The sequence below is a fragment of the Thalassophryne amazonica genome, chromosome 2 (assembly GCF_902500255.1).
Source record: "Thalassophryne amazonica chromosome 2, fThaAma1.1, whole genome shotgun sequence".
In the NCBI taxonomy this organism is placed as follows: domain Eukaryota; kingdom Metazoa; phylum Chordata; class Actinopteri; order Batrachoidiformes; family Batrachoididae; genus Thalassophryne; species Thalassophryne amazonica.
In genome coordinates this window covers 35,352,199-35,371,084 of record NC_047104.1, presented here as the reverse complement: position 1 = coordinate 35,371,084, position 18,886 = coordinate 35,352,199, and the positions used below count along the sequence as shown (strand labels likewise).

Genomic DNA, 18,886 nt, shown 5'->3' with positions numbered 1-18,886 from the left:
GTACACACGTGTTAGCTATATCAAAAAGAAAAAAAATGAGTCTTCTTGAGGGGAGCGGCAGGGCGCAGGCAAGGGGGTATGGGGAGCGGGGGGGGGGAGGGGGAGAGGGACATGCGTCGTGTGTAGATGAGATGAGTTCGTTCAGATGAGTTTATCAGTTTCTGTCAGTATGTGCATAATGTCTGGAGTTGCCTTGACAACATCAGACTGTAGGGGAGGGCAGAAGATTAGAGGGCAGCCGAATGGTTCACCAAGGCCGTAGAAATTCTTCTGGAAGAAAACAGTGGGGCGTTTTGACCTTTGGAGGCTGATAAGCCTGCCATATTTAGGGTTGAGCAGAGAAGCACATTTGCAGCTCCTCTGACCGACCAAATCCAATTTATGAGTATTCCCTGGTCTCTGACATCTTCTTTTGCAAGGCGTACATTTGCTCCGAGATGTTATCCAACTTATGTCTGAGTTCAAGGGTTAACGCAGTCTGAGACTCTATCATCTTGCCCAACTCATTAATCATGACGGACATGTGAGGGGTCGTGGGTCTGGTAGCAGCCGTCTTGCCAATTCTCCGGTGGGGCAGGGCAGCACATAAACCAATAAGCATCAGCCCTCCCCTAATAAAACCAAATATAAACACGTCTTCGACATCCTCCACAGAGAGTTGTAACAAGCATGCAACACACCACTTCTCCCAGGCGTTGAGAACATAACCCGCAGGGTAGGTTCCATCTGGGCATGCAGGGTCCCCCATCCCTGATTTCCTTGTTGAAAAAATGGTGTCAATAGCGTTCAGATACCAGCTGATCAATTCCATGGTTAATCCAAATATAGTTTGAAGAATTCACAGTCCGGTGACTGGTACTTTTGAAGGTTGGAGCAGAGATAGAAAAGCACAGAGGGAGAGGAGAGAGGAGGAGATGTGACCACCCTCACCGGAGTTTCATCCTGTTTTAGCACCTTTTTGGATCATAGGTGATCGTAGTAGAACAGTGTCCTGTGGAATAAATTGTGAGAGCAGCTACTCTTATGTGATTTGGCACTTTACGCTCCCCATGCCAACAGCGGGGGTGGGAACTCATGTTTAGTCATGTGAGAATTACACACTACTGAGCATGTGCATTGAGACTGTAACAATGGTCTATTTATCACTCAAATATGCTCCTATCCTCACCTATGGCCATGAACTTTGTGTAATGACCAAAAGAACAAAGTCGAAGATAGAAGTGGCAGAAATTGGATTCCTCTTTCTGGTATCTCCGCTTATGCTCCAACACAGGGTGGGAAGGGAGACTGTCTGGGCAGGATTGTGAGTAAAGGTGCTGCTTCTTTGCATCGAAGAGAACCAGGTGAGGTTATGTGGCAAATAGTGAAGATCCTTCCTCGTCATCTCACTCTGGATGTCTTCCAGGCACATCTAACAGGGAGAGGCTCCAGGGAAGACCTAGGACAAGCAGGAGGGATAATATTTTCTGTTCAGCTTGGGACCACCTATGAAAGAGTGAGAGGACTTGGCAGTGTAGGAGGAACTGCTTGGTCTACTGCCACCAGGACTTGGACTCAGATAACTGGCAGAAAATGAAAGAATGAAAGTTGCATTCATCTGTAAATCACATTTAGTTTTGAAAAGTGGTGCTACTGCTTCATGCAACATGAAGCAAAATAGATTTAATTGCCAGTTTTTATTTATAATGCAAACAGCATGTTAGCAAACACGAGCTACTGAACTAATTAATGTTTTTCATATGAAGCACAAATAACTCGTGTAAACTGCTTCTTGTCGCTACTGAACAAATAAAAATATCAAGAAAGATTTAAACGTATGCATGCTTGCCTCAGTTTTTATTTGTTCATACAATTTTAAAACAATATAGTTAGCCTTACCTTAGCCCGTTCTTCCTCATTGTTGTCATGCTGTTGCCTGCCTCATTGTTGCCATTTGTTACAAAAAATAAAGTCACAATTTGATACTCAGACCTGTAATCTGAACATTGTTATTAAATGTGGGAAGTGCACATTACTATCAGCAGCTTTATGTCCCTGTTTGTTGAAGGTATGAAAAGCTTCAAGGAGCATGGTCACCGCATGCTTTTAATCTGGCTCCATGGGGTGGTGGTCGCAGGGGAAAATCCCATCAAAGGCCTATACGAAGGACTGGTGGAGATCTCACGGACCGACCTCGCAGGTGAGCCCACAACCCCCAACTGCTCCGCACTGTTACCTCCAAAAACTTTAAACCAAAAACCTTTTAAGGTGTAGTTACACTGTGACAGATTAGGTAAACTGATTAGTAACAGATTTAAATAATTTGTCCTTTGGAAAATATCACTTAACGTGTTTGGAGCTCTAATGGATGGATGACATCACATTTTCATTGGCAACACAAAGAGCCACATTCACCAGATCAATTTCCAGTTTCAAGACATATGTGTGCGGGGGGACCAGAATTTGAGTGTGTTTCACCACAGTGCAAACTCAAATGTGGCTAGAATTTGGCTTGCTCTGGGATCATGAAGTCATACTTCCTTGTTATGTATGTGTGTTGATAGCATTCTCTTCACTATGCTGGCATTCAATGCGGCTCCAACAGTGAGGACAGCAAACAACCTTCCTCTCTGTGATGACTTCTCACCAAGAGAATCTGCCAAGTGTGCTCTGATGTCCAGATAAAAATGCACACAGCCCCACTGTGTTTTTCTTCAGTGTGATGGCTAAATGAACATCATGTTGTTGTGTGGGGAACTGTCCTTTCTCCCTTGATGCTGAATTCACAGCCCGCGCTGGAGCTTTGGCCAACCAGAAGTCCATTCTGAAGCATCAGACAACCACAGGATATGAATGCATGAGTATCGTAGAGGCCACAACAGCAAACAAACATGCAACCACCAGAAAAGCTCTCCATCTGATGTCTGCTCAAAGTTTTGAGCAAGCACAAAACTTTCTGATGGATTTGCCAGATATCAGCTGACAAGGAAGTCATTTAATGAATGAAGAAAAGAGTTATAGAGAACAAAAATGGACATGACCGGATAAGAAAATTTCATATGTGTTCCTCATACATTTCTTCTGATTGTGTAACAGACACTTTACCATGGAAATAACATTCATCTAATGACTGAAAATGGATTCAAATTGTGGGCTTCCCCAGATGCCACAATATTAACACAAATATGAAGTAGAAAACTAATTAAGTATTGAAATGTAAAAGATAATTTAAAATAACAATACATGGCTAAATTTGGAAATACAAAGAGGAGGAAAATGCACTGATTCCTTTAAAAGTCTTTTATTATCTGAGGATATTTTAATTAAAACATTTATTTAGTTATATATTCTTTTTAAGTGGATTTAAGTTTTAAATATATTAGGCCCCATAAAAAACAAACAAACAAAAAACATTAGTTTATCGTCCTTGACATCAGAAAAAAGTGGTGAGGGCGGGCTGATATTTTATTATTATTGTTAGTTTTCCTTAGAAATAGGTACATACAATGTCATTTCAAACCTGAAAAATGACATATGCATCATCTGCCTATCGAGTGAGGAACTGAAAATATGAGATATTTTAAAAATAAATCTTGTTTCCATGTTGAATACAGTCAGTGTACTGCACAGTAGTGTGATGAACATACATACTGTGTGTGAGTGAGACGGAGCAACTGACTGTGTGGTTGTCTTTGGCCAAAACATACTCGCAACCTAGCGGACGTGATGGTTCTTGCACCAGCTGTACCGTCGTCAGTGAAATTCACCAAAATAAAATAAAAAATAAAAATGGATACAGGTCGATTCCAGCATGCGGTCGGGGATGATAAACTAGTCTTTTTTTATGGGGCCTTACCTGTGTAGCCCAGTGAAAAGATCAGGGGTATGAAGGAAGAAAATGTGTGCATCTTTTCCTGTTTGATGTAAACCGTATGTTTGCATTAATGTAAGATTTTTGCACCGGGTTATTTGTGTTTCTGCTATCAGTAATAATATCCAATTGGGATCAGGAGACTAAGCGTGAAATGAATTGCATGTGTACCAGCTGGTGGGTTTTGATTGGCTGGTTTGAGGGTGTGTACCGGCGATTGCAAACATTTTCTGGAATTTTACCTACCCCAGTGGGGGAGGAGCAGTTGGAAATCTGGATTGAACTAGCCAGGGTAATGATTGAGGAATGTGATGGTCCGGAACGGAACAAGAAAATGAGGATAATGGAAAGTGTGAAGGGTCCTGCTTTGGAGATGTTGCATGCTGTTTGGTTTAATAGGCCAGATACTACAGCTCTGGAATATTTGAATATACTTGAGAATACATTTGGCCCTCCCAAAACAGGAGAGGAATTTTATTTTTCATTCAGATCACTGTGTCAACATCCGAGTGAGAAACTCTCTGAATTTTTGAGGAGTCTAGAGCGAGGTCTTAATAGAGTCGTACAGAAAGGTGGTTTCCAAGTAACAGCAGCAGACAATGCACATCTGGATCAGCTTATTGAGGGTGCCACTTGGGGATTCTCCCATTGGGAGATGGGATGGAAGGAGAGGTTGCGGAGAAAGTTGTCAGAACATTCAAATGTTTTCTCAGTGGGTGAATGGGATGTAGGTTTGTCTAAGGGGGTGGAGCATCGTATTGATTTGAGGAATGATGCCCCATTCCGGGAGTGGTTTTGCCACATAGCTCATGCCAATTTGTATGACCTTAGACAGCATATTCAGGGGTTACTTGCTGCAGGGATCATAAGAGTCCCGAAGCCCTTATGGCCTATTGTCCTTGCCCAGAAGAAGAATGGACATCTGTGTATGTGTGTGGATTATCGGCCCTTAAATCAGCAAACTATCCCAGACCACTATACTATATCATGCATTAATGATGCCTTGGATAGCTTATCTGGCAGTAAGTGGTTCTTGGTGTTAGATTTGTGAAATGGTTATTATCAGATCCCTATGGCAGAGGAGGATAAGGAGAAGACAGCTTTAATATGCCCTTTGAGATTTTACCAGTTTGAGCGTATGCCGCAGGCTATAACAGGGGCCCCTGCGACATTCCAGTGGAGAAAGCTGTCGGGGATATGCACATGCTGGAGATGATAGTGTGTTTGAATGATTTGATTGTGTTTGGTGCTACCTTGGAGAAACATGAAAGAAGGTTGCTTAAGGTTTTGATGCATTTGGAAGAAGCTGGACTGAAATTGTCCTTGGATATGTGTCAATTCTGCTGTTCCAATGTGACTTATGTGGGACATATTGTGCCAGCACAGGGTATATCCACAGACCCAGCAAAGGTGGGAGCGGTGACTTGGTGGACGCAGCTCACTGACCTCCCCTCCTTGCAGTCCTTTCTGGGATTCTGTGGGTATTGTTGTTGGTTCATAAAGAACTGTTCTATTCTGGTTCAACCCTTATGCAATCTCTGCAAGGGATATCTGCCCACTCAGCGGAAGAGGAGGGCTGCTCCCTTGGTGGCGAAGACTTATTATAAAGTCCATGAGCCTTTTGGAGATCGGTGGGATCAATCGTGTACAGAGGCTTTCCAGACTATTATTCACTGTCTCACTAATGCACCTGTATTGGCATTTGCTGATCCGGCAAAGCCGTACAATCTTCACATTGATGCTAGTCTTGGTGGGTTGGGGCTGTTTTCAGTCAAGAGCATCTTGAAGATATAAGACCAGTAGCCTTTGCTAGCCAGAAGTTTAGTGCGTCAAAACGGAACTATCCTGTGCATCAGTTGGAGTTCTTGGCTCTCAAATTGGCATAAATTTCTCAAAGTGGATAAATTTCATGACTATCTGTATGGAGCTCAGTTTACCGACAATAACCCTCTTACATATATCCTGACTACTGCTAAGCTGAATGCAACCAGGCATCATTGGCTTTCAGCTCTTGCCACCTATGAATTCACTTTGCAATATCAACCCGGGACTACCAATACTGATGCTAATGCATTATCCCAGAATCTTCTTAGCTGTGATGAGGGGGAATGGCGGAGTGTGCCACCGGAAGTGTTAAAGCATTATGCAAGCAGATCCACCTGACATGGTGGCCCCAAGATACTATTCTTATGGTGGAATGCTTGGGGTTTTCACCTGAGGCAGTCCCAGAGTGTTTTGCCTCCCCACTTCACCTTGATTCAGGTTACTTGATCCAACTCAGCCCTACTGAGTTCAGCCAGGCTCAGGATAAGGATCCGACCTTAGCCCATGTCAAGCAGTCTCTTGGTGGGGGACCAGGATTTTCTCCTGGGGATAATAGTAATGCTCTGTTGCTGAATAGGGAGGCAAGTAAATTGGTGATCAGAGATAATCTGTTGTATATGAAAGTCCAAAAATCCACTGAAGCTGAAACTTTTCAGTTGGTACTCACCTAGGAATATGTCCCTATTGTTTTAAACTCTTTGCATGACGAGTCTGGACATCTGGGGGTGGAGAAAAATCACACAACTCATTTGAGACAGATTTTATTGGCCTAAGATGGGAGCAGATGTGGAGCTATCAGATCAAATCAATTTTATTTATATAGCGCCAAATCACAACAAACAGTTGCCCCAAGGCACTTTATATTGTAAGGCAAAGCCATACAGTAATTACGGAAAAACCCCAACGGTCAAAACGACCCCCTGTGAGCAAGCACTTGGCGACAGTCGGAAGGAAAAACTCCTTTTTAACAGGAAGAAACCTCCAGCAGAACCAGGCTCAGGGAGGGGCAGTCTTCTGCTGGGACTGGTTGGGGCTGAGGGAGAGAACCAGGAAAAAGACATGCTGTGGAGGGGAGTAGAGATCAATCACTAATGATTAAATGCAGAGTGGTGCATACAGAGCAAAAAGAGAAAGAAACACTCAGTGCATCATGGGAACCCCCCAGCAGTCTAAGTCTATAGCAGCATAACTAAGGGATGGTTCAGGGTCACCTGATCCAGCCCTAACTATAAGCTTTAGCAAAAAGGAAAGTTTTAAGCCTAATCTTAAAAGTAGAGAGGGTGTCTGTCTCCCTGATCCGAATTGGGAGCTGGTTCCAGAGGAGAGGAGCCTGAAAGCTGAAGGCTCTGCCTCCCATTCTACTCTTACAAACCCTAGGAACTACAAGTAAGCCTGCAGTCTGACAGCGAAGCGCTCTATTGGGGTGATATGGTACTATGAGGTCCCTAAAATAAGATGGGACCTGATTATTCAAAGCCTTATAAGTAAGAAGAAGAATTTTAAATTCTATTCTAGAATTAACAGGAAGCCAGTGAAGAGAAGCCAATATGGGTGAAATATGCTCTCTCCTTCTAGTCCCCGTCAGTACTCTAGCTGCAGCATTTTGAATTAACAGAAGGCTTTTCAGGGAACGTTTAGGACAACCTGATAGTAATGAATTACAGTAGTCCAGCCTAGAGGAAATAAATGCATGAATTAGTTTTTCAGCATCACTCTGAGACAAGACCTTTCTAATTTTAGAGATATTGTGCAAATGCAAAAAAGCAGTCCTACATATTTGTTTAATATGCACATTGAATGACATATCCTGATCAAAAATGACTCCAAGATTTCTCACAGTATTACTAGAGGTCAGGGTAATGCCATCCAGAGTAAGGATCTGGTTAGACACCATGTTTCTAAGATTTGTGGGGCCAAGTACAATAACTTCAGTTTTATCTGAGTTTAAAAGCAGGAAATTAGAGGTCATCCATGTCTTTATGTCTGTAAGACAATCCTGCAGTTTAGCTAATTGGTGTGTGTCCTCTGACTTCATGGATAGATAAAGCTGGGTATCATCTGCGTAACAATGAAAATTTAAGCAATGCTGTCTAATAATACTGCCTAAGGGAAGCATGTATAAAGTGAATAAAATTGGTCCTAGCACAGAACCTTGTGGAACTCCATAATTAACCTTAGTCTGTGAAGAAGATTCCCCATTTACATGAACAAATTGTAATCTATTAGATAAATATGATTCAAACCACCGCAGCGCAGTGCCTTTAATACCTGTGGCATGCTCTAATCTCTGTAATAAAATTTTATGGTCAACAATATCAAAAGCAGCACTGAGGTCTAACAGAACAAGCACAGAGATGAGTCCACTGTCTGAGGCCATAAGAAGATCATTTGTAACCTTCACTAATGCTGTTTCTGTACTATGATGAATTCTAAACCCTGAGTGAAACTCTTCAAATAGACCATTCCTCTGCAGATGATCAGTTAGCTGTTTTACAACTACCCTTTCAAGAATTTTTGAGAGAAAAGGAAGGTTGGAGATTGGCCTATAATTAGCTAAGATAGCTGGGTCAAGTGATGGCTTTTTAAGTAATGGTTTAATTACTGCCACCTTAAAAGCCTGTGGTACATAGCCAACTAATAAAGATAGATTGATCATATTTAAGATCGAAGCATTAATTAATGGTAGCTATATGTGAGGAATTGTGGTTGATACGTTACTTGTAATGCCCTTCCTCAACGAGCAGCTAATTTGAACCAGATTTCCAGTCAAGACCCTTTAGATCTTGTCTGTATTGATTTTCTGTCCCTCAAACCTGATTCTCAAGGTTATGCTAACATTTTGGTTTTACCCAGTATGCTCAAGCTTTTCCCGCAAAGGATCAGATGACAGCTACCGTGGCAAAAATCCTGTGTGAGAGGTATTTTGTGCATTACGGATTCCCGGCACGCATTTATTTAGATCAAGGGAGGGACTTTGAGAGTGAGCCGATCAAGGACCTGCTGAGAACGCTTTTGGTCTGTAAGTCTTGAACCTGTCCATACCATCCGCAGGAAGATCTACAACCTGAGAGATTCAATTGTACATTGTTATCAATGTTGGGAACCTTGGAGCCTAGGTATCAGAGGAAATGGAGTCAAAAGATCAGTCAGTTAGTGCATGCTTACAACTGTTCCCAAAATGAAGCAACTGGTTACTTGAAGTACCTGTTGATGTTTGGTAGGGAATCCCATTTGCCTATTGACATCTGTTTTGGTATTAGATGAAAGGTCAAAATCTGTCATTTCAGCAGTAAGTCAGTCAGTTAAAGCGTGATCTTGAGAACGCTTACAAGTTGGGTACCGATGCAGCCGACCAGAACCATCAGCGTAATAAAAGAGCCTATGATCAGTGTGTCCGAGAGCAAGTTTTGGATAAAGGTGATCGGATATTGTTGAGGAACCTTGGGGTTACAGGACAGCACAAGTTAAAGGGTAAATGGAAACTGTGGCTGTACCAGATCGTGAACAAGTTACCCAACTTACTGGTGTATAAGATCAAACCGGAGAGAGGTTTGGGGATAGAGAAGATGGTCCATCAAAATCATTTGCTACTGATTCATTACCTTGTGAGACTGCTGGCAGATGATAGTGAGGGGGAGTGCTAACAAGGAGTAGTCACTTGAGTGCAGTGGCCGTGCAAGAATGGTCCGGGGAAGGTAGCTATGGATGGAGAGGACCGGTCCTCTGATTCCAAGTATGAGGCAGTATCCAGGCCTAGAGTGTTGGTTGAGGATTGGGACTGGGTGGTGACCCACTTGCTTGTATGATTATTTCAGCCTAATAATGCACTTGATCCTGTGCAGGTCCCTGACCATGGTAGTATGGTTTCTGATCTGGTTGAGCCAACGGTAGGCTCTAGTGGAGATTCAGATTTGTCTTCCTAGGTTAGTCCCAAAGAGGATGAAGGGGCAGCCGGTTTAGACTCACCTCTGTAAGTGGAGGCGGAAGCTGGCCTCATGCGTCCCAGGAGGGCCATTCGTTCCATAGTTCATTTGGGTTATGAGGAGCTTGGGAAGCCGCCGGATCAGCCGGTGACCATTCTCAGCCCGGGAGTGTGGGTCGGAAGTGGAACCTATCAAGACCCCCGGGAACATCCCTGTAAAACCCTGTGGTGTCACCAGTGGTGGGCACAGTTCTGATAATCCGATAACTGATAATTATCAAAGATAATGTTTTCATTATCGGATTATCTTTTTAGATAACTTTAAAAACCATTATCGGACTAATTATCTTGCAATAAATTTTTGTCTGATAATTTTTAGACCGATAACGTGGTAAATAAAGCTGAACAGCTACAAATATTTATAAAACTTAAAATCAGTTGAGCACCTACCTGTTAAATGTTTCGTAGCTGATGTGTAGTTCTACCTTCTGCAAAACAGAGAAGAGCTGCCTTAAGAAGAAACCGCTCTATCCTCTGCAGACAAAGGAGAATTGGTCCCCCCCAAAAAACTAACCCCTACTGAAACACGGGCAATATCACCCAAGTCATCCAGAGGCATACATTTTTAACTTATGGTTCAACTATTAACCAAACTAATTTCAGACAAGTTATTTAAATTAATGTCATGTCTGAAGTTTTATAAAGTGAAAATATCAGATATATGATTTAGTTTTAACCCCTTAACACCTATTGTCGCATATATGCTACAATATTTGACTCAAATATGCAACATACCAAATTGACCAGTATGCCTGTTGTCGTAAATTTGTAACATACCATTATTATTACTATAACATTATAACATAAATTATTACCAAAATACCAAAATTACTATTTATTTTTTTGTGCAAAAGTGAAATTAATAATCTCAACATTATTTACCATCTACTTATGGCAAAAACACACACAAACATTTTTTTTATATACAGCTATATAAATTCAGGCGTTAAGGGGTTAAAGTAATGCGCTAATTTTTAAGGTTTTAGTGTGGATATATGCTGTGCCCAGCAGTGCATTATGGGTAGGATAGGGTAATCTCAGTATGTTCACGACATGAGAAATGCATTTGAAACACTCTGATCAGGCTCTATGGACAACAGCATTAAACTCTAGTGCCTAAAGCTCTCGTGAATATATTCTCTGGGTTTATAGACGTTATTGTGTCTGCGTTTATTAAATTCCACGCATCTTAAATGGATGGATTATCTGGAATTTTGTTTTGGCAAGTTTTCAAGGTCTCTACTGCCATCTACTGGCCAGTAATGTTCATTTCCCCTATTGACGTATCCCATAATCCCTTGCGTGCCAGAGAGTCGCTGCAGTCAAACAACATATAGAGAATCAACACGATGACAGTTGTAAATGAATATTACTAAAAAAATGTATTTTTTTAATGCTTTTCTTCGCGTTAATAAGAGACTGCTGCATGAGACCCTGTAAACTTGCTAAAACAATTATAACAAATAATCCGTGTCTGTTACGTTTAATCTGTGTGGAATTTAATAAACGCAAACCAAATTTCAGACATATTATATATATTAGTCTCATACAAAGAGGACAAACAGTGTTGTAAAGAACAGTAATCAAGACGTTAAGGAGCAAACTTCACGTTCCCCCAGAACAACATGATGAGAAAGCGAGCATAGCTCACAGCAGCTCCCATTGAAAATAACAGAGACAGCCTGTGATTCTCGCATGTTTACATAAAATCAACGCAATAACAACATCTAAAAACCTAGAGAATACAACCCCTGGCAAAATTATGGAATCACCGGCCTCAGAGGATGTTCATTCAGTTGTTTAATTTTGTAGAAAAAAAGCAGATCACAGACATGACACAAAACTAAAGTCATTTCAAATGGCAACTTTCTGGCTTTAAGAAACACTATAAGAAATCAGGAAAAAAAAAATTGTGGCAGTCAGTAACGGTTGCTTTTTTAGACCAGGCAGAGGAAAAAAATATGGAATCACTCAATTCTGAGGAAAAAATTATGGAATCACCCTGTAAATTTTCATCCCCCAAATTAACACCTGCATCAAATCAGATCTGCTCATTGACACTGACCCTATGCCATGACACTGACCCTATGTGTCTTTTTGCAAGGAATGTTTTTGCAGTTTTTGCTCTATGGCAAGATGCATTATCATCTTGAAAAATTATTTCATCATCCCCAAACATCCTTTCAATTGTCCAAAATATCAACATAAACTTGTGCATTTATTGATGATGTAATAACAGCCATCTCCCCAGTGCCTTTACCTGACATGCAGCCCCATATCATCAATGACTGTGAAAATTTACATGTTCTCTTCAGGCAGTCATCTTTATAAATCTCATTGGAACGGCACCAAACAAAAGTTCCAGCATCATCACCTTGCCCAATGCAGATTCGAGATTCATCACTGAATATGACTTTCATCCAGTCATCCACAGTCCACAATTGCTTTTCCTTAGCCCATTGTAACCTTGTTTTTTTCTGTTTAGGTGTTAATGATGCCTTTCGTTTAGCTTTTCTGTATGTAAATCCCATTTCCTTTAGGCGGTTTCTTACAGTTCGGTCACAGACGTTGACTCCAGTTTCCTCCCATTCGTTCCTCATTTCTTTTGTTGTACATTTTTCGATTTTTGAGACATATTGCTTTAAGTTTTTCTGTCTTGACGCTTGATGTCTTCCTTGGTCTACCAGTATGTTTGCCTTTAACAACCTTCCCATGTTGTTTGTATTTGGTCCAGAGTTTAGACACAGCTGACTGTGAACAACCAACATCTTTTGCAACAGCGTGATGATTTACCCTCTTTTAAGAGTTTGATAATCCTCTCCTTTGTTTCAATTGACATCTCTCGTGTTGGAGCCATGATTCATGTCAGTCCACTTGGTGCAACAGCTCTCCAAGGTGTGTTCACTCCTTTTTAGATGCAGACTAACGAGCAGATCTGATATGATGCAGATGTTAGTTTTGGGGATGAAAATTTACAGGGTGATTCCATAATTTTTTCCTCAGAATTGAGTGATTCCATATTTTTTTCCTCTGCTTGGTCTAAAAAAGTAACCGTTACTGACTGCCACATTCTTTTTTTCTTGATTTCTTATAGTCTTTCTTAAAGCCAGAAAGTTGCCATTTGAAATGACTTTAGTTTTGTGTCATGTCTGTGATCTGCTTTTTTTCTACAAAATTAAACAACTGAATGAACATCCTCCGAGGCCGGTGATTCCATAATTTTTGCCAGGGGTTGTATATTCACGAGAGTTTTAGGCACAATATAAAAATAGTTTTATGCTGCGATGTTAATGGTGTTGTCTGTGTGCAGCGGTTAAAGTGCAGCGTGATTAGAGCGTCTCAATGCAGTTCTCAGTGTTACTGAGATCTCGCAGCGCGGCGACCTCTCTGAGGTTTTGCGGGATTTGAAACGTCAATAGAGCGAATAGCCAACATTTATGTGTCAAGACAATATTGAGTGCACAGTTTACAATATAGTAAAACGTGTGCACAATGTAATAAAACGTGTGCACAATGTAATAAAACGTGCGCACAACATCATAAAACGTGCGCACAGTATAATAAAATGAGCGCACAATATCATAAAATGAGTGCACATTCTCTCCACATGCAAAACATTTTGCGATGATACTTCCAGGGCTAAAAATGCCTGTTTTTACAAATAAAAAAATTGAATATTTACAAAAGGACATTTATCTGTAAACACCAACACACGACACAAGGCACATTAACGTGTTGGTTTACATAATGAATGACTCAACCAAACAGTGTTTAGCAGAAGAGGCACATTTTACCCAGAATCCTTTACGATCTGTCTGTGTTTTTTACAAAACTTCAGAATTAGTGCATTATTCAATATTAAAAGATATATGTTATATTTTAACTTTGCACAAATGACAGAATTTACATTAATGGAGTTATTCTATCAGTATTCATTTTATTTATACACCAAACCATAACTCAGCAGGGCTTTATTTTCCAAAACCTCCGCTTGACTGGAGCGTTGTGATTGGTAGAGAGCTGGGCTTTGTGGCTGCTGTCAGTTTGCTTCTGTGCTGGGAGCCATGTAGTAAACAAGAGCTTCCAGCAGGGGGCAAGATGTTCAAAGACATAAGTGCAGGCTCATTGTTTAGGTCTTTTGTCGCTTTTGATGCTACCAGAAGCGATCGTGGTGTTAAAACTCAAATTCAGTTTGTTAGTAGTTGCAAATGTACCAGAGACAGTTCTCGAATTTATCGGTTATCGGTAACTTCTGATACATTTTTGGGTGGTTTATCATTTTATCTTTATCAAAGATAACTTTTCAGTTATCTGATTATCTGTTATCGAAGTTAATTTTTTGGTTATCTGTGCCCACCACTGGGTGTAACCCTATGGCATTATGTCAGCAATGTGGTGAGGAAAACTCGGGATAACCGGGTTATTTTGGCTTTGTTACCCGGTGAGTTGATGGGGACATCAACCTTTTCAGCAAGGGGAGGATGTAGCCTTGTGAAATCAGGGGTATTAAGGAAGAAAATGTGTGCATCTTTCCTGTTTGATGTAAACCGTATAGTTACATTCATGTAAGATTTTGCACCGGGTTAATCGTGTTTCTGCTGTCAGTAATAATATCCGATTTGGATCAGAAGAGTAAGCATGAAATGAATTGCAAGTGTACCACCTGGTGAGTTTTGATTGGCTGGTTTGAGGGTGTGTGGCATGAAGTGATTGGTAGAGTGTATGAGTGGGGCAGGGCTTCGATGTGTGACGGCGACTGAAGAACGGGGACACGGAAGTGGAGAGTGCACTTCGACGGGGGAGGCTCCATCGGGGAGCCCGCTGCACACCAAATACTGCCTGCTGTGTCAGGTGCACGGATCTGTTGTTTGAGACACTGTCCTGTGGCTCCTGTCCAGAAAGCTCTTTTTTTCAGGTTATATTATAGTTTTTATCATATTTTTTTAATATTTTAACTGGTTTGTTTTCCTGCTCATTTGAAACAACAGCTGCACATTTGATGACATGCCATTACTTTTATTTTTGGTAGGACTTTTGAATAATGACTATTTAATGATGCTTATCAGGTTAATTATGATGACTATGCAGAAATAACACCTGGATCACACACATCAACCATCTTCCAGATATTCTGTTTTATGTCCCCACTGTTTGTAGAATTGCACAGAAGTCATTTTTGATTAAAGCTGATGGAGATATTGTTTAACTGGAACCAAACAGTAGATTTGACAGTGATCTCTGTGAAAATGTACATATTCACTATCAGCACTTTAACATTTCAAGATAAGAAGATTTGAATTGTTTTTGAACCAGTTATGCGTATATCTTAATAGAAAGTGGATTGGTGTGAATCTCTAGTAGAGATCCAGATCTGCTGGAATGTTGCTTTTGGTTGCAGTATGTGCTGCTAGTAAGTTTACGTTTTAAAATTATTATTATTATAATACCGCTTGCACACACAAATTTGGCGGTATGTAAGAATCAACCTGTATGTCCTTTGTCTTTCTTCAATCTTTTAAACGCAGCAACTCCTAAACTGTTTGGTAGATTTCAGTCAGACTTCACACAGTGTTGACGCACCACATGGGAAAGGAAAATAATAATAATACAGGAAGGAAAATAACAAAAGTTTGACATCTTCAAGGAGAGGTAACTGGACTTTTGATATTTTGATCAATAGTTTTTGTTGATTACATGTAGGTCAGTGGACCAGTTTAATTTATGTTTTCCATCACAAAAGATTTACTGCAGTGGATATATTTTCATTTTTCCATCATTTTGAAGTGATTTTGAGCATGTCTACCGTCAACATCCTGGCATTTGGGGAAAAAAATGACTGTGGCATGGCAGTTGTTTGATTACATGGCAACATGATGTTTCCTTTTTTTTTTCTCTTTAATCTTCCAGAGTGCATTCGGCAGAAAGCGAACGCAGAAACCAACTCAACCAAAATGTGCTCTGCAATGTGACAAGAGTGGCACTGACTTAGGACGGCATTCCAGATCTAAGGTTCCCTTCATACCAGAGATCTGCTTTTTTCTGCAGACTGAACCACTGACCAACATTTACACAGTCAGCATCACGCCCCAGTTACATTGACACACGCAGAATGTTTAGATGGGACTCACAGTCTTACCTTGGCTATAATGTGAGAAACCTGTGGAATACCTGCTAAAAGTTGATGTCAATTATATGATTTGTTCTTTTCACACACGCAGTGAACATGTCCTGATGACAGGTGAACTGGGTAAGTGTTCCTCTCAGTGTGCTCGGCTGGTTTTACACGACCTGAGCTGCTGCTCCAGCTAATCCAGAATACACCATTGGTACCAGCTGTCAGAGGCTGCACCTGGACTAGGTGTCTGACTGCTGACATTCTTTCTGCTTAGATCGTGATGTGATTTCATCTTACAAAGGCAACTGGATCCATGCTGCTGCTCAGGTTTTTTTTTTATGTTGTGTTGTTCCTGCTATCTGGACGATTGGGTGCATTTGGAACCCAGTGTAAAAAGTATTGTTCAAATGTATTTGGGGCATTTCTGATTCCTTTCTGCTATTTTCACAATTTGAAGTCTAAGCACAAAGTACAGCCCAAAGGGGTAGGATTCACCTTCTTAATTTCAGTTACATTTTTGTTTGTTCTCTTAAATAGTCATAGGCATGTTTTGGGCAGCAGATGAAATAAATCAATTCATGTCATCTTACTTTTAACAGCTAGAGTGCATCAGGTATTCAGAATGCTGCTATTAAGAAATCTGATTCAGTTAATAGATTTTCTGGCTTCTCTGTCAGAGCGTGCCAGCAGACTGCAGCTGCCAAAGCTCCCTGAGGTGAAGCACTAAGATGATGTTTTGTATTTTTCCATCCACCCATCCATCCATTTTCTTCCGCTTTATCCGGAGTCGGGTCGCGGGGCAGCAGCTCAAGCAAAGCCGCCCAGACCTCCCGATCCACACACACCTCCCCCAGCTCCTCCGGATGATGAAGAAATCATGAAAAACTGTGGTTATACAACTAAATACTAGTTTAGTGATTCACAGGATTGCTAAAAAAGCAGTTTGAACATAATAGTTTTGAGTTTGTAGCATCAACAGCAGATGCTACTATTATTGTGAACACCCCCTTTTCTAATTTCATAGCCTTAAGAGTGTGCCTATCATGAATGCTTGATCTTGTTGGTTTTGTGAGAATCTACTGAATCTACTGGTACCTTGTTTTCCATGTAACAATAAGAAATATACTCAAAACCTGGATTAATCTTTTTAGTCACATAGCACTACTATTATTCTGAACACTACTGTCATATATATATATATATATATATATATATATATATATATATATATATATATATATATGCAGTTATATTGAAACAAACTTGTACTCTACCAAAAAAAGGTGATAGTTTCTTTCTGTATTTGATGTTTAATGTCTGACACAATTCACCTGATTCCAGGCAGTATACTGCACCTTGTATATGTGAAGAATTAAGTGCTATAGGGGTCCGGAGGCTTTCTAGGGCTATAACTCATCCTAGATGGGACACCAGTCCAGTGCAGGTTACGTCCCCAGGCAAGGCTGGTATCCATTTACATACAATTCAGAAGAAGAGTCTTGTCCAAGGAGACAAGTAGCCTGGGAAAGGTCTGTTGGATATGGGAAGGTGCATATAAAATATCTCTTTTGCCTTTAAAAGTGTGGTTTGTACAAGTCTTCAAACCTGTTACCGGAGGTCACACATCATATATTTGAGGGAATTGGAAGACTCAGCATAGTAGCCCTGTCAGACAGTGACCTCCGATGTGCATGAGGCAGGTTTGAGGATGAGTGTGAAGCATCAAGGATGAGGGTCAATACCTCCATATATGACACCATGGTCCTCTTTCGGAGAAGAGTGGACTGTCACCTCTGGTTCAGCAGAGAGTTATTGCTTCAGGTGGAGGGCTCAAGTATCTTGTAATCTTTTCACGAGTGGGAGTAAATTGGAGTGCAAGATTGACAGACTGAGCAGTGCTGCATCTGACATCATGAGACACTGTACCGGACCATTGTGGTGGAGAAAGCTGGTCTGGAAGGTTAAACTCTCAATTTACTAGTCAGTTACACTCCTATCTATGGTCACAGGTTTTGGGTAGTGACTGGGCTTACACTCAGGGACGGTGAGAAGCTTGGATAACAGGGAGGGACTCTTGAGTAGAGACAGTGCTTCTTTGCATCACAAGGAGCCAGCTGAGGTGGTTCAGGCATCTGGAGAGGATGCTATGTTGGGTCCCAAAACCAGGATTGGGAAAGACTGCATTAGTAAATGCAACTTATGGTGCCCTGACACTTGCATGACTTTGATCTGCACACTTGCACGCACTCTGTCGTACAGGAGAGTAAACTCGTCCCAAACCATTGTAAACTGTTGTAAACTGTGCACAGCTTTGTGTAAGTGCGCAAACAAAATTTTGAAATGTTCAAAATCTCTGTCACGCATTAAAAAAAAGATGCAGATGAAACAGTCCTCTGTGATTCTGTAAGCCATTAGAGGTGTTTTCAACAGCCAACTCTGACAGAAAATGATTAATAAGCTTTGAAGTAATTATTTTATATATGCAGGATCCAGTGCACAAAGCACAGTATCCAGGTGGGAACACAGCTAGTGGGATTGTTATGATGAAGTGCGCGAGAGTGCTGAGCCACAGTGCGAGCAAGTTTCTCCCTCTGTTCTATGAAAACTCAGTAACTTCTCTTGGCATACTCTTTATGGTCAGCTCATCTCATCTTCATCTGCTTATCCGGGATCGGGTAGCGGGAACAACAACTACAGCGGAGGTCCCCAAAGGTCCCTTTCCCAGGTCACATTAACCACCTCTGACTGGGAGATTCTGAGGCATTCCTAGGCCAGTGGGAGATATAATCTCTCTCTACCTAGTTCTGGGTCTTCCCTGGGCTCAGCTCCCAGATGGATGTGCCTGGAATACCTCCCTAGGGAGGCGCTCAGAAGGCATCCTTACCAGATGCCTGAACCACCTCAGCTGGCTCCTTTCCACGCAAAGGAGCAGTGGCTCTACTCTAATCTCCTCATGAAGGGCCAAGCTTCTCACCCCTATCTCTAAGCGAGACCCAGCCACCCTCCTAAGGAAGCCTATTTCGGCCCCGTGATCTAGTCTCTTTCGGTCATGACCCAACCCTCATGACCATAGGTGAGAGTAGGAATGAAGTTTGACCAGTAGATTGAGAGCTTC

At 41.3% G+C, this 18,886-nt stretch overlaps 1 protein-coding gene across 1 annotated transcript in view; it reads left to right on the top strand.

Annotated features, from left to right (window-relative positions):
- The window catches only part of ankdd1a (ankyrin repeat and death domain containing 1A), a 132,437-nt gene extending 116,229 nt beyond the window's left edge, over positions 1-16,208 (top strand). Inside the window, exons 15-16 of the mRNA XM_034184889.1 lie at positions 2,048-2,179; positions 15,564-16,208. Coding sequence (XP_034040780.1) covers positions 2,048-2,179; positions 15,564-15,625 — 194 coding nt within the window. The 3' untranslated portion in view covers positions 15,626-16,208. The remainder of the gene's footprint in view (positions 1-2,047; positions 2,180-15,563) is intronic.
- The last annotated feature ends 2,678 nt before the right edge of the window (positions 16,209-18,886 follow it).